The sequence below is a fragment of the Acartia tonsa genome, chromosome 1 (assembly GCF_053477335.1).
Source record: "Acartia tonsa isolate MP-2025a chromosome 1, ASM5347733v1, whole genome shotgun sequence".
Taxonomy (NCBI): Eukaryota; Metazoa; Arthropoda; class Copepoda; order Calanoida; family Acartiidae; genus Acartia; species Acartia tonsa.
The window spans coordinates 24,600,271-24,615,335 of record NC_137260.1 but is presented as its reverse complement, the minus strand read 5'-3'; the positions used below and the strand labels follow the sequence as shown (position 1 = coordinate 24,615,335).

At 31.2% G+C, this 15,065-nt stretch overlaps 1 protein-coding gene across 1 annotated transcript in view; it reads left to right on the top strand.

The window, feature by feature from the left end:
- The first annotated feature begins 2,030 nt into the window (after positions 1-2,030).
- Positions 2,031-15,065, top strand: part of LOC145315622 (uncharacterized) — a 37,303-nt gene continuing 24,268 nt past the window's right edge. Inside the window, exons 1-7 of the mRNA XM_080155609.1 lie at positions 2,031-2,162; positions 2,459-2,615; positions 2,909-3,114; positions 3,675-3,746; positions 3,846-3,987; positions 4,216-4,298; positions 11,568-11,621. Of these exons, the coding sequence (XP_080011735.1) occupies positions 2,065-2,162; positions 2,459-2,615; positions 2,909-3,114; positions 3,675-3,746; positions 3,846-3,987; positions 4,216-4,298; positions 11,568-11,621 (812 nt within the window). The 5' untranslated portion in view covers positions 2,031-2,064. The remainder of the gene's footprint in view (positions 2,163-2,458; positions 2,616-2,908; positions 3,115-3,674; positions 3,747-3,845; positions 3,988-4,215; positions 4,299-11,567; positions 11,622-15,065) is intronic.

Sequence of the window (15,065 nt, the reverse complement as noted above, 5' to 3'; positions counted from 1 at the left end):
AGATGTACTAAAAAAAGTTCTAAGACAATGAATTTATAAAATTATGGTATATTTAATAATCTAAGATTTTAATAAAATTAGGATAAGAAAGTCATAGGAGAGCCCCGCATGGATTAAAGAGGATTTAAAAGATTTAAAAAACGAGTTACGTCCATTCTTAGGTTTCAAGAAATATATAAAGTCAAGATCTATTTTTTTAATTTTCATTCATTTTTTATTTATCAAAGCTCCTCTATGAAACAAATCTAAAATGATTGGAAAATGGCTTTTACACGGTTACAGAGTATTAAATTAAAAACATGAAAATTCCCTTCTAAAGTTTTAAAAATGGCTCTTTTTTATCAATAATAGTTATTTATCGTATTCATTCGAATCCGGTTTATGGGAACCATTTCTCATCCAAACGAAAAAACTATGTCTAGCATCGTATTATATCCAACTTTCTACAAATATAAAAATGTACAATTATACGATTAAAACCAGTTTTTTAGCCTCAATTTATGTAAAATAATCAACTCTGTTTTATTGGAAAAGTGATTCATTTTTTCTAAAAACATATTTAAGTTTAAGTAACAATGAAAAATATACATTTTTTGCTTTAATACACCTGTTACATTAATATATGTTTCTTTACAAATAAATAAATGTTATATAAGAAAAAGTTTTTTGCATTGTTGATTTTAAAACATTTGTCATAAACACTGTAAAAATTCTCATATTGAAATTATAATTCAACACATAGTTAATGTTACTCATTGTGCAGGAATAGGTATAATCAACAAGCAAAATAAATATAAAATAATATTTGGGGGGCAAATGGAGAGGTCGTCAATTTTACGATGTGTTGCCCCCCAACGACAGCTGAAAAACATGTATAGGTTTTGTGATTTTTTCCTGAATTAATTTCGCTATTGGTAGAAGCTGCTCATTGTGATATTTAATAAATTTGATTTGTGACAAACTTTCTCCAACATTAATTTCATGTTCTCTAATAAAGTAAAAAGTACTGGACGAATGAACTGACCAATATATGACAGGGGAAATAACAAGAAATGTCTATACATCATTTGTCTTACATGGTAGATCTGAGTTTCCATTAGTATTGCTGTAAATAAATTATCTAAAAAAGCAACTTAAAAAATTTAAGCATGTCTTTTTGATTTATTATTTTTAATGGCCAATTTTGATTATAACCTCTGAATTAGGACTCCAATACAATATTTTTAAAGTTTAAAGGCACCTAAAAAATATCATTACAGTGTATCTATATTTGTTATATAAAATTTATAAATTCATATTCATTATTTGTACAACAAACTTCAGAACACAAGTAAAAATGAAATTTTAAAATCTGATTCAAGATTTTCGGTCATTAAAGCTTTGGTCATTGCAGAATATTTAGAATTTCAAAGGCATAAATTTGTTTTTATTTATAGGGGGGGGGGGATATACTATGCAAAACCAAACAGAAACTAATAGGTATCATTAGTATGAAATAAACACACAGAAAACAATCAAATAAACAATATTAAATTTTTAAAAAATCTGTTTTATCACAAATAAATAGATTAAATAAGCACTCTAGATTATATCAGATTAAATCTATGTCCCTTCAAATAAACATTACAAAAATGCGTTTTGTAACCAAACTTAACTGGCATGTACTGGATTTGTTTCTTAGTGTCCATGGTTATAACTCATTTTTAACGCACATATTATGAATCATAAAAAAACTTTCTAAATCTTGTACTGACCCTTCATACACTGTTTATTCCAACAAAGTTTTTTAAGTTGTTAAATGTGGTCTAATGAGACTAAATTAAATTTTAAGAAGAGAGATTGCCATATTTTGGTCAAAATTTGTTTCCAACTGATTTTTAAAATTGTAAAAGGCTGATTTTCCTTAGGCGTACAGACGACTGATACGCGGCTGCCAAGCCCTGTGTATAAGGTACTTAAGCTTTGGAAATGTTTGATTACATTTTGTAACTTATCCTTAGACCTGTCTTGATACTTTAAGTTTATTTATATTTAAACATTTTATTTAAATTTCAGACTAAAATAATGGCTATAAGGCCACAAGAGTATTCCAACTGGAATGTTCCATCAAACCTGACTGAGAGACCAGCCAAGAACACTCATAATGATTCTATGCAACAGGAAGGGTGTTTAAATTTCGGTCTGGCAGTCAGTCTGTAATGCTTAGTTGTTTTCACAGATATTTTTTTCTTCGCCAAGCTTTTTTTCAAAGTTTTATATCTTTTCTTACATTCTTTGTTCTGCTCTACTGATTTTTTTAACTAAATTTAAAACTTTAGGATAAAAAATCCTAAAACAACTCTAATTCTAATAATGAACTATTCTAATATGACGTCATTTTTTATTGGCACTATAAAGAACTTCCTTTTATTGGCATAAGTTTAATTTTGATTAAACACCATTTTTTTGCTGAGCAGGATATGGAAGTATCTACTTCTCCATACAGCCACCATGATATGAGTGGCCACCCTTATGTAAACCATGATGCATCGAGTTATTCTTCCATCCAACTGGAGGCCGGAGACATGGACCTGGCGCTGCCTGTAATCATTGATAATTCACACTATAACCATCAGGTAAGTTCAAGGATATATAGTGCTAAACTTTGGAATTGTTATGATATCAACATAATACATCGTCTCATAAAAATTTATTAAATGTTTATTTGTCGACATAAACTCATGGCCAAAATTAGAACTAATCAATAAGTTATTGTTAACTTGTTGCTTTTATTTCTAACAAGGGTATTTTTAAGTATTAGTTTTTAGTTGATTATAAGAAAAAGGATAAAAATTTGGCAAAAAGGTTTAAAATATGTCATTGATAATCAAATAAAAGAACAAACTTTTTTTTATGTATCTATATCTAGGAGCCCTATCCCTTGCCGAGCTACACTTTACTGGAGCCCCAACCACAAGGAAGTATGCTGGACCAAGGTGGCAACTATCCCAACACAACATATAAAGATACAAATAATATCACTGAAGATGATTACATTATGTTTGAGGATGGAGCTCAAATACTTGAAGCTATGGAGTCTTCTAGTAGCATGGAACAGCCGCTTGTTAGCAAGGAAGAAAGCCAATTGTTTCAATAATATATATAATCTATCTAGCTATATTTTTTTCCATGGATCGGCAGCCGCTTGCAAGCTCCAGAAAAATAGTAATATTATCCTATAATATAAAGGAAAAGCTTTTTTGTCTGTAGCGAAAGATCTTGCTAACCGCCGCTGAACCGATATGATTCTTCTTTACAGTAAAGCCTCATATAGGCTCTAAGATGGTTTTAGGCTATTTAATTAAAAAAAAATATATCTGGGTATGGTTTTAGGCTATTTTTCTGCCCTTCAAATATATAATGCCCGTAGGGGCGCAGCCGCTAGTAACTTAAAATTCAGCTAGATGTGTAAACCATCTTTACGGAAATTGATTTTTATGCACACAAGCGGGTTTCAATTATTTTATTTAATTTATTATTTTTGCCCTGCGTTTTCTTCAAAAATAGTCATTCTTTTTACAATTTTTTTTGATAAGATAAAACATTGACAAAAGAGATTTAGAAAAGTAATTTTTATAAGTATGCCTTTTTTTGCTAATTGTATAAATATTGAAACGAATGTTTTTCGTACAGGATGTTCCAAGTGGTACCAGAGGTAAGGTTTCTGGAAGAGGGAGGAGGAGACAACCGTCCCTAAAAAATAAAAGGTATTGTCATTAGATAAAATATTGATTGCAACACTGTATAAGACATATTAATTTAATATATCAATGCTTATAATAAAAACCTTACCTATTCTCTTGTAGAATTTCTGAGAGTTCAGATTCCTCTGGACAGGGAGGAGCTTCCTCAGAATATGAATCTTCCAAAACATCAGCTGACGAGGCTTGCGCATCACCAGAGGATGCGGCAAAGAAACAGGGTGGCCAACACAAATGGGTTTCCAGGGATGCCCACATTTTATTTTTAACAAAATTTAATTTTAAACTATCAAATATTGCAGCATCAATATATAAGAGAACAATTATTGCTAAAAAGTCAACAGCAAATATTGCTGCTATTTTGCATAAAATAATAGAACCTAACTAAACCTTTTTCAAAATCCAAGGTTTATAAACAATTCAATAGTCAAATTTTAATTAATTTAAAAATAGTGTCAAATGTGAACATCGTAGGCCATTGATTAAAGATTGTCGAATATGTGGAAGCCCTGCTACTTCTGTGCAACACTATGGATCTATTTCTTGCTATTCTTGCAGGTAAATTTTTGCTTTGTTTGAGAAACGTCTTATTACTTGGATGTTGCTCCAGATTTTAATGTAACCTAAGTAAGTGATACTCGCAGCTGGCTTAAATAAAGATACTCCCCGTCCAGCCCCTTTAACCTATCCCCTCACCTCCTACTGAATGAACGAGCTGACCAATAAACGAGGTCGACATTAGAAGCCTTAATTGAAGACAAATTCACCCCTGTCAATATATTCACGTATTCTATATCCAATCCATTGTCAAAATAACTATCATTTAAATTGAATATAATAAGTATATGTTAATATTTATGTTATGTAAACTTTTTTTATAATCTTCTGTTTAAAACTTGTTTTCCTTTAAAACAACTTTCGCTCCTACACTGACCTGTTGGACTTGTGATGCTTATTTTTAAGAGGACAGTCCTCTCTTTATTTTCAATAAGATTTGAAATTTATAGCGATTCTTAAATGAATTTTCAATTTAGGAGTGGGAACAGAAAAAAATAAATTAACAGTTTAAATTTCATGATTTTTAATTCAATAATTCGCGGAAAATGATTTTTCAGTATGGCTGAGAACCCGTTCCAAACCAGCTGACATTAATAATTAATTTTTCTATTCCTGTCAAAACTGTTAGCATTATACAATTTAAATTCTTTATGCCGACAATATGTCTGTAAAAAGTAGTCGTTGCTACCAAAATGTAGACATAAAATTTATGAAACTTTTTTTATTTTTGCAAAATTTTCGAATAACATTTTAACTACATAAATATATTGACTAAAGTAAGATACAATTTTCTTTGTCAGGGATCCGAATTTCCTATTCAGAAATATGCCACTTTTGAACCACAAAAATTCTCAAAACCTCACCCACTGGTTGAATAACAAAACGTTCATTGATAGAAATGGAGGGTCTTTTATATCATAATTAACTGCAAGATCTATGTATAGAAACAAATATATATGATTTAACATAGAATGAATAACAAAAAGTTATAGGTAATACACTGTGTTTCGTAATGATACTCTTCAGTTACAATAACATTTTGATACTGACAATAAAATCAAAATTCAAAAGTTTCAATGATTTTTACAAAAAACATTAGAGGATTTTTCATGACATAATTTAAATTACAAATATTTAAAAAAAAAACTATCTTGAATCGAGCAGTATTAGGTTCCATTTTCTTCCAGGTGATTGATCAACAGGAACTTCTCTCTGTGTCTACATTTACAGTTAATCTCAGATCTCTTATTTAGGAGATTGTTGTCCTTGCTATGAATGATGTTAACTTTCTCAAGATTACACAGTTTACAGGAACCAGAGATGGGAGTGTAGGATGGAGCTTGACTAATAATTGACCATTTCAGATTAAAGTCAATGTTATCCCTTTTAAGAGTCCAGAGATAGGAAGATAAACTTGTTCTGTGTTGATATTTTGCTTGGTTGAAAGATTGTTTGTGACCAGTGAAACGTGTTTTAAAAGTGTTGCTTGTGTTGCCAATATATGTAGCTGGTTTAGTTGTGTTGGTGACTTCTGCTTTGTAGATAAGAGATTCTGTTAGACATTGGCCATCTACAGGACAAGCATTCTGACCACCTCGGCAATTGCACTGTCTTGTTGGATTGGTGGCAGTATCTGATTTTCTTAGGATATGCTTGTTGTGACCAGCGATGATAGCTTTGATATTTGGCATGCAACAGTAGGACACTTTGACAGTTGAACGATTAAAATACTTATGGAGTGGTGTGTTCTTGAAGTGTTTATCCACTAGAAGCAAAAATTTCTGTGCTACATTTGTTTTAACAGTCTGGCAAAAAGGTGGATTGAACCAAATGACTTTTTTTCTTCTGCACTTTGGCACTCGTTGGTTTGGTGGATGTTCTGTATATTCAAAATTTGTATCATGCCCAGCAGAATTAAGTGCTTCTTTGTAAGGTTTTTTCTCATCATCAAATATTTCTTTTGAAGAAGACAATTTGCATATTCTATCACAAACCATTTTTGGAATTTCTTTCTTGATTTTTGTTGGATGATTTGACTTTGTATTGATGTAACAGATATCCGTGTTTGGCTTTGTAAAAGGCTTGAAAGTGTTGTTTTTCAGGTCAAAATATGCATCTAGAAATTCTGTGCTGGTGATATTGCATTCTATTGTCACTTTCAATTGAATATCTTTAAACAGGCTGAACACTTGTTTCCTCATTCTCTCGATTTGTGGCCCTGAACCTGACACAGCTGCTAGACCATCATCTCGGTAAAGACCAACATTAGGCTGTTGTAAGATGTTACATAGTTTATTGAGAATGAACAAGCCTACCAGTTCACAGCACTCAGCGCCATCATAGCTTCCCATTGTGATGTCAAAATCAGATTGTTCTTGTTTGATCCATGGGGTTTGGTTAAGGTACAAAAATGACTTTCTGGTGTTATGAATGATTTCAGTTTCAGCTTGGGAAAAATTGTAGTATTGTTTAGCCCAATTTATTGTTTGATCAAAAAGGGTCTTACTGATTGATGGATAGAAAGAAACAACGTCAAATTTGAAAAATGTCAGGTTTTCTTTGTTCTGTAGATTTTTGAACCATTCTATCACTTGATCAGAATTTTTCCACAGGTTTAAATTTATAGCAGTTTTGATGGTTTGAATTGCTTTATCTAGAATGATCTTGCTGACTTTTCCAAGATTGGACTTGGCAGGGTTGAGCAATCTGTATTCCTTTCGGTCAGGGAAATTAGCTTTATGATCTTTAACTGTTAAAAATGCTTCAGCTCTGGTATATTCATCAACTCTGTCAGCTATATTTATCTTTGAGGCTAGTTTGGCTGCTTCTTTATTTACATTGTTAACATTAGCTTCGTCTGATTTCTTGTAATCACTTGTGATGTTGTTTTTCAGGACACTTTTATATTCATTTGGTGAGATAGAATATAAATTTCTGGTTTTATCTGATTCAATGATGATGTCCTTTGAATCTTTGATTGATTTGATTGTTTCTTGTAATGATGATTGGAATTCATTATTCACCTTTTTAAATTCTATAGATGTTATTAGTTTGTAGACATCATCTTCAAAAGGTTTCAGCTCATCAATCTGGGGTGCAGTGTTTGTTGTTTTAAAACCATAGTGGTTTTCTTGATTCACTGTATCACTTTTAATTGCAATTAACTTCCATCTCATTCTTTGAATAAGACTTTCAACTTTGGATATCATGATGGAATGGTACTGCTTTCGGTTTCCAAGAGGAATGTTTTTTAGTGAATGTTTAAAATGAAACTTTTTCATTTTGAGTTTCTATGTGTTGATTTTCCACGTAAAAGAGATCTCAACTGTAGGACCAGGAGAATACTCGCATCAAAAATACAGGTACGGAGAAAGTCAGAGTTCTCAACTTACTTCACTGCTAAGCTCAGAAAGGAGATATATATGATTTAACATAGAATGAATAACAAAAAGTTATAGGTAATACACTGTGTTTCGTAATGATACTCTTCAGTTACAATAACATTTTGATACTGACAATAAAATCAAAATTCAAAAGTTTCAATGATTTTTACAAAAAACATTAGAGGATTTTTCATGACATAATTTAAATTACAAATATTTAAAAAAAAAAAACTATCTTGAATCGAGCAGTATTAGGTTCCATTTTCTTCCAGGTGATTGATCAACAGGAACTTCTCTCTGTGTCTACATTTACAGTTAATCTCAGATCTCTTATTTAGGAGATTGTTGTCCTTGCTATGAATGATGTTAACTTTCTCAAGATTACACAGTTTACAGGAACCAGAGATGGGAGTGTAGGATGGAGCTTGACTAATAATTGACCATTTCAGATTAAAGTCAATGTTATCCCTTTTAAGAGTCCAGAGATAGGAAGATAAACTTGTTCTGTGTTGATATTTTGCTTGGTTGAAAGATTGTTTGTGACCAGTGAAACGTGTTTTAAAAGTGTTGCTTGTGTTGCCAATATATGTAGCTGGTTTAGTTGTGTTGGTGACTTCTGCTTTGTAGATAAGAGATTCTGTTAGACATTGGCCATCTACAGGACAAGCATTCTGACCACCTCGGCAATTGCACTGTCTTGTTGGATTGGTGGCAGTATCTGATTTTCTTAGGATATGCTTGTTGTGACCAGCGATGATAGCTTTGATATTTGGCATGCAACAGTAGGACACTTTGACAGTATATATATGTTTAATCGGAATTTGTACAGTTTGAAAAGTGAACTATACCAGGCAATAATTATTTGTTATTAAAATTAATTTGTTTGCTAACCTAATTAAACGATCCAACATGATGACCATCTCATTGAATTGTCATTTAATTAATATAGCCTTCATTGTACACAACATAAATGCTCTGAATTGACCATTAAGCCGCTAAGCGTATATAAGCAATGTGCTTCAAAAACTGTACAAAATTAAAATGCCCTTAAGCTATTCTGTACCAAATCTTACTAAACCGAATGGACGCATGTACACATATTTGTTGCGATTTTAAAATCTCAAAACATAATTTACAGTTTTAAATTTTTATCCGTACTTTTTTTTACTAGCGGCTACGCTCCTAGAAGCCTCTAGGGGCACTTAAGGTAGGAGGGGGAAAAGTCGACCTCATCCCAATTTAAATTTGAGTTTCAAAAGAGAAAAAAATATTTTTTTTCGGAAATTCAAGATTAATCTACAGGGTGTTTCAAGAGTTTATTAAAAACTGAATTATGCATAGAAAAAAATAATTATGTAAAATGCTTTATACACTGTGTTTTTTTTTATGAGAACTTTTTTGAAAGCAATTTTACCCCACTTATAGTTATCAGAATTTAATGATTAACGGCTTATTTTCTTCGTTTTTATAACCATTTATAGAACATCAAAAAAACATTTCAGTTTTTATTAAAAAAGTACAGTAAAATCAAAAATTCAAAACCTGGGTGTCAACATCTAAAAATAATTTTAGCACATTTTTCTCATGCGTAAATCTTCTACCCTTTGCAAGAATGGCTGCAAAACACTTCAAAGTTGAGATACAGAGTTAAAAATTGATACAGATACTTTTGGGGACATGTACTAGAACATTTCAAAGTTTGAAGGTCATATCTCAATCAGGGAGGGAGTACTGGCCCCCCAAAGTTGACTAGTGAAAATCCATTTTTTTTTCTTGCAAAGGGTAGAAGAATTGAGCTTAAGAAAAATGACACAATAAAAACTGTCCCGAATTTGTATTATGAGGAACACGACTCCAGTTACGTCATATTTTTCTTTCCCGAAAAAGGGAAGGGGGAAAGAAAAAAAAGGGAAGGGGGGAAGAAAAAAGAGATGGGAGAAAAGGGGTTTTTCCCCATCTCTTTTGAAGAGATTTTCTTCCCCCCTTCCCTTTTTTGGGAAAAAAAAATATGACGTCACTGGAGTCATGTTCCTCAAAATTAATACAAATTCGGGACAGTTTTTATTGTGTCAAGAAAAATGCGCTAAAACCTTTTTGAGATGTTGACACCTAAGTTTTGAATTTTTGATTTTACTGTACTTTTTTAATAAAAACTGAAATATTTTTTAAATGTTTTATAAATGGTTATAAAAAAGGAAGAAAATAAGCCGTTAATCATTAAATTCTGATAACTATAAGTGGGGTAAAATTGCTTTCAAAAAATTTCTCATAAAAAAAACACACTGTATATTTGGAAAACCACAAACACACAAGAACACAAACTGAAGGTAAAAAGGCATCCAAAGTAGCATTGCTGTGCTTCTTTTTATAACTTAATTCTTTTTATTCTTGTTACATGAACAGAAATGTATAGATACTAAAAAAGCATTTATTAATTTGTGAAGAATTAAATGTTTAGCTATAAAGATGTGGTTAATAATTCCAAAATTTTTTTTTTCCCCGAAAACCGTTGAGACAATTTTTGACAATGTAGAGCTGAATTGAGATTTGAAAAAAAATCAAATGAAATTGAGTAAAAAGCCTGTGTTCATGTATGTTTTTTTTTATGTGTAAATGAAAGTTTATATGTAGATAGCGTGGTACTTTATTAACAACGAAGATAACTTTATATGGCGAATTATGGGTGTACGGAAAGTGCATCGTTGTAGAGTAGCTACCCTTCCAATGATAATCAATTATGAAGTGCTATTAATCGGTTTAAAAAAAAGTATTTCACAATAATTCAGAATAATTATACCACTCCTAAAAATATTGAAATAGTATCGGGACTTCCTAATGGATTTTTTTTATTATAATAGATCTAACAAAATAGATATACAATTAGTAAATGTAGCGTAGAGCTATTGTTCCACTATCAAACGAATTGGGAAGATTTAGGACAGTTGAATTTCATTTTGACAGTGGGAATTTTAGTCATAAAGTCCTGATTAGAATAGCTTTCAATGCTTAATGTTGTTGTCGATGAAAACATAACCAAACTTTCATAAAACAGCAAGTATACATATTTATAATACGTCATCAATGACCACTTTTATTCAATTCATAGGTCATACAGGAGAAAGAAACTATTGAAATTCTAATAGCATAAGGATTTGTATTCTGCAGGTGAATAACCCAGAGAGAAAGAGGACAATGAGCTGTTTATTACACCAGTCCCCAAATTTTTATAAAATCGTTTTCTTATTCGTTAAGTTAACAATTTTGGGTACTTCAGTGAATTGGATTTGTTTGTTTATTAAGATGATTGTTTAAGCGTTTCAACTACTAATTTTAATCTACAAAAGAGGTAACTGTGTGAATCATAAATGGGAATATACATAAATTTATCGGCCATTTTCTTATCCATTTAGAACCCTGTGAATGACCACTAAATACAACTGAAATATCTAGTTTAATACATCTATTATTGCTAATTCCATTTGTAACTATATATAACTGTGTCAAATATTAAACCATTACAGCTATTTAATAAATAATTCTGGTTTTGTCACACACAAAAAAACTAAATGTGAAAGTGTGTTCTATATTGCTTGGCTTGACTAAATCTTTATGTTGTCCTCTCACTATTTTCTTCAAATATTTTTAAAGCATTTTTAAAGTACGTTTGTCTTCAGGAAGTATTTTCAAAATCATATTAATTTAATTGATATGCTTTTTTTTTATAAATTTTCATAGCTTTTCAGTTGATTCATCAAATAAGTTCTTTGAGGATTACTTAGATATCATGAACAAAAAAAATATTTAAAAACGCAATATCATTTTAAAAACATATGTTACATGAGATTAGAGGAATATTAATGTTTTTATGTAATTAACTTATTTTCAGAGCATTTTTCCGGCGTACTGTTGGTAGCCAGAGAGAATATCTCAAATGTTCCAGGTAAGACAATTTTTCTAATATTCTAGAACCCTGTATTAACAAGTTGTTTTTCAGGTAGGGGTGTGCGGGTAATCCCTCTCCCACTCTGTAAAATTTTTTATGAGGGTAGAAAGATTTCACCTAAATTGCTTTAAACTTTACCTAGGCTTCTCTGATAAGTAAACAACTTCTGGTTTAGTTGTTTTCAGAGTTTTTTTTTTACCGAATCAAAGTTTTAACTTCACAAGTATGACTAATGAATTGTCTTAATCCTGAAAAATGGCACGTTAGAATAAAGTCATATTTCTTATATATTAAAAGGACTTATTCAAATAATTGTAAGTTTTCATTTTTCAGCTTTCAGCTTCGCTTCTAATGTTAAATTCTTGTTTGTTTTTAGGTATGAAATCATATTCAAAATCAGCCATTGCAAAATCATTTGAAAGTTTAAAACTATTCAACCGTAAAATTTTGTACAGTTGCAAAAAACATTTTGTACAGTAACAAAAAGTCCCTTTTTTCCTCATATACATCACATATGTACATTGGCTTACAGAGATCAAAAGAAGCAGAACATTTGTCTGTCAGCTATTATAGAAACTTTAAATGGTCAAATTGGTAATGAAATAGATTATTTGAATTGTATAAGCAAAAGTTCTAAATAAAATAATTGTAATATTTCGGAATAGACAAAATTTGTAGAAAAACAGCCAACAATTTGTTTCTAACCTTTTTTAAAAAGAAAATTCAGATTCTAATAAAGAAATTAAATACAAATCTATTTAACATTGTCAGGATGAAAACATACTTAAATGAAAAATATATGTAAGCTTGAAATGAACTTAATATACGCTTTAGAATTATTTAGCCTAATCGTCATTTTAACATAATAGCTTAGTGGCTATGCCCATTGCATCTAGGGGCTCTGCAGTCGAAGGGGCAGAGAAGGGTTTAAACAATCAACTTGGTTTAGTAGTTATTGATATCCTAAGCTTTAGACAAAAAAGCATTACTACTTTATATAATAGGATAACAGGTTATTTATATCATGAAAACTTGATTTCAAATATGCTAAAATAATACTTATTTAAAAACCAAGGAATAACATTATTACGAACTTACAAACAAATTCATAAATTCCTTAAACGAAAGATAAAAAATTTAAGTCAAGAAGTTGCAATGAATTAAATTATCGCCAATTAGTTAGGAGAATCTTTACAAAAATATCATATTTAAAAAAAAAACTGGACATGAGGGGAGTGTGGGAAGTATCTTGGCTCCAAACAGTCTCAACTTATTGTCATGCACAATTAGAACTATAGAAAAAGGTCGTGCAATCAAAAAGTTGGTTGTCTAATGGATGTTACCTTACTTAATACCTGGCCGTTTGAGCTCGTTATATTAGAGTAAAACACTAGAGGGAAAAAGGGTTCAATGACTGTATCTCCCCATCGCAGCCGTCTTGTGCAACCTTTCTGTTGGGTCATTGAAAATCAACCAATGGTATTGCTTATATTACACAGCCAAGTAGCAGAAAATATTTTAGAAGCAAAAGAAAGATGTCTTTGAAAAAGGAAGGGAGGTAGTTGTCTGTGTATACATCTATACTATAGATCTGTTCTCGTTACACTGTAATTCCAACGCAGAGTATGTTCGAGGTGGCGTGGAGAGGACTTGTACCCAAAGCGTCACCGGCCCCCAAGAAGTCATAATCTATAGGATAGATGTGATGTTTTGAATAACCAAAATCACATACAAAGTCAAAGTGTTACCTAATGAATCCTAATTAATCTTTTGTATCAATTAATAGAGTCTCTTAGAGTCAAAACAATTTTTGCTAAGACAATGAAATAAAAAATGCTTTTTATGTCTCCAAGGGTAATTTTATAAATGTATTTGAAATTGTCATGTCATTTTTTGCTACCCCTCACTTTCTATTTTTCAGTTAGGTGGTTCCAACTATTTCTGATAAATTAAAAATCAAAAGATTATTTGATTGTGAAAGTCTACTGCTTAGATAGATACAGCTGCGCCCCTAGCATCTTATTTTAGTTTTATTTTTTTAGATGGGTTGGAGATAGTCTAATAGTCTAATTTCTTCTCAGGACCAATCAAAAATCCAGTCCTTTACGAGATCTTAGCGAACATAAAAACAGACATCTTATTTTAAGAACATCAAACTACCTATTGACATCAAGCTACTTTGTATTATAGATGACCAACTTCACGGTTACTAGAAAAAGGTTATTTAAGCAAAGGAAACATATGTTCATTCTTTCAACTTTTAAAGTATGAAATTGCTAAAACATAAATCATAAGTCTTCACATAAGGAAAAATAAGTTAAAATTGTTGAACTCGTAAGCCTTAAAAGACCTACCATCCCTATCTGAAACCACCCCCGTATTCAGGGATTTAGAGATTTGTCATTGAACAGAAATTTATGATAGGTCTATAAGATTTAATGTCATAAATTTCTGCAATTGTATGTTTAGAATATTGACAGGAAAGTCTTTACACTCATTCCAGATTATACCAATAACGTAATTAACTAATTCGAGAGAAAAATTATGAAATCTATAAGAGATATTTATCTGTCGTTAGGGGGGCTACACATACATAGTAAAATTGACTATTTTTGTATCTGCCAACCAAATATTATTTTAGATTTATTTCGCTTCCTGCATTCTTCCTCTTAGTTAGGAGCCTTAATTTTGTCTTAAGAACGTGGGAATGCCTTGACCCCATGAACAATTTTAGTTATGACTTACAGTAAAAAGCCCACATGAATCAAATGACTGGTTGTCTATAGGATGTTATCCAAATATGCGAGCACTTGCTTTGATTATAGTTGGCGTATCTGTCTACTTTTGGTTATAATTTAACGTGTAATTCCCTTATTGCCAAATGTTGATCATGGTTAAAAGACCAATAGCACATTGTCATCAATGAATGGTCGAGCACTTCACATTTGACAAATCAACACCATACACGGTTATTGAACATTAGGGATACAAGGATAGGCCAACGATCGGTAAATTTTCAATTTCAGGGAAATAAATTCCTATTACATTATTTCTCTTCATTTTATGCAATGCAAGAATTTTGAATTTTTTCATGCCCTATTTTTTTGTATTTTAGTAGTGCGAGCTGTACAATTTTTAGTAGCGAAGCTACTCTATAATTCACTTTGTCCGTCCGTCAGTCCGTCCGTCAGTCCGTCAGTCCGTCAGTCCGTCCGTCAGTCCGTAACGCTATGGGGGAAATGGGATTTACTCAGCCCCTATAAAAGATAGAAAGCTGAAATTTTTTGACAACATTCCCATCATTAGGGAGCACAATTAACTATAAAACATCAATGGCGGTCGGACGGCTTTTTAGCAGGTTTTAGGCTATTTTTTTTATTTTCCACATTTTTCCTCATATCTTTGGTGTTTATGGTCCGATTTTCAAAAATTTTTCAGTTA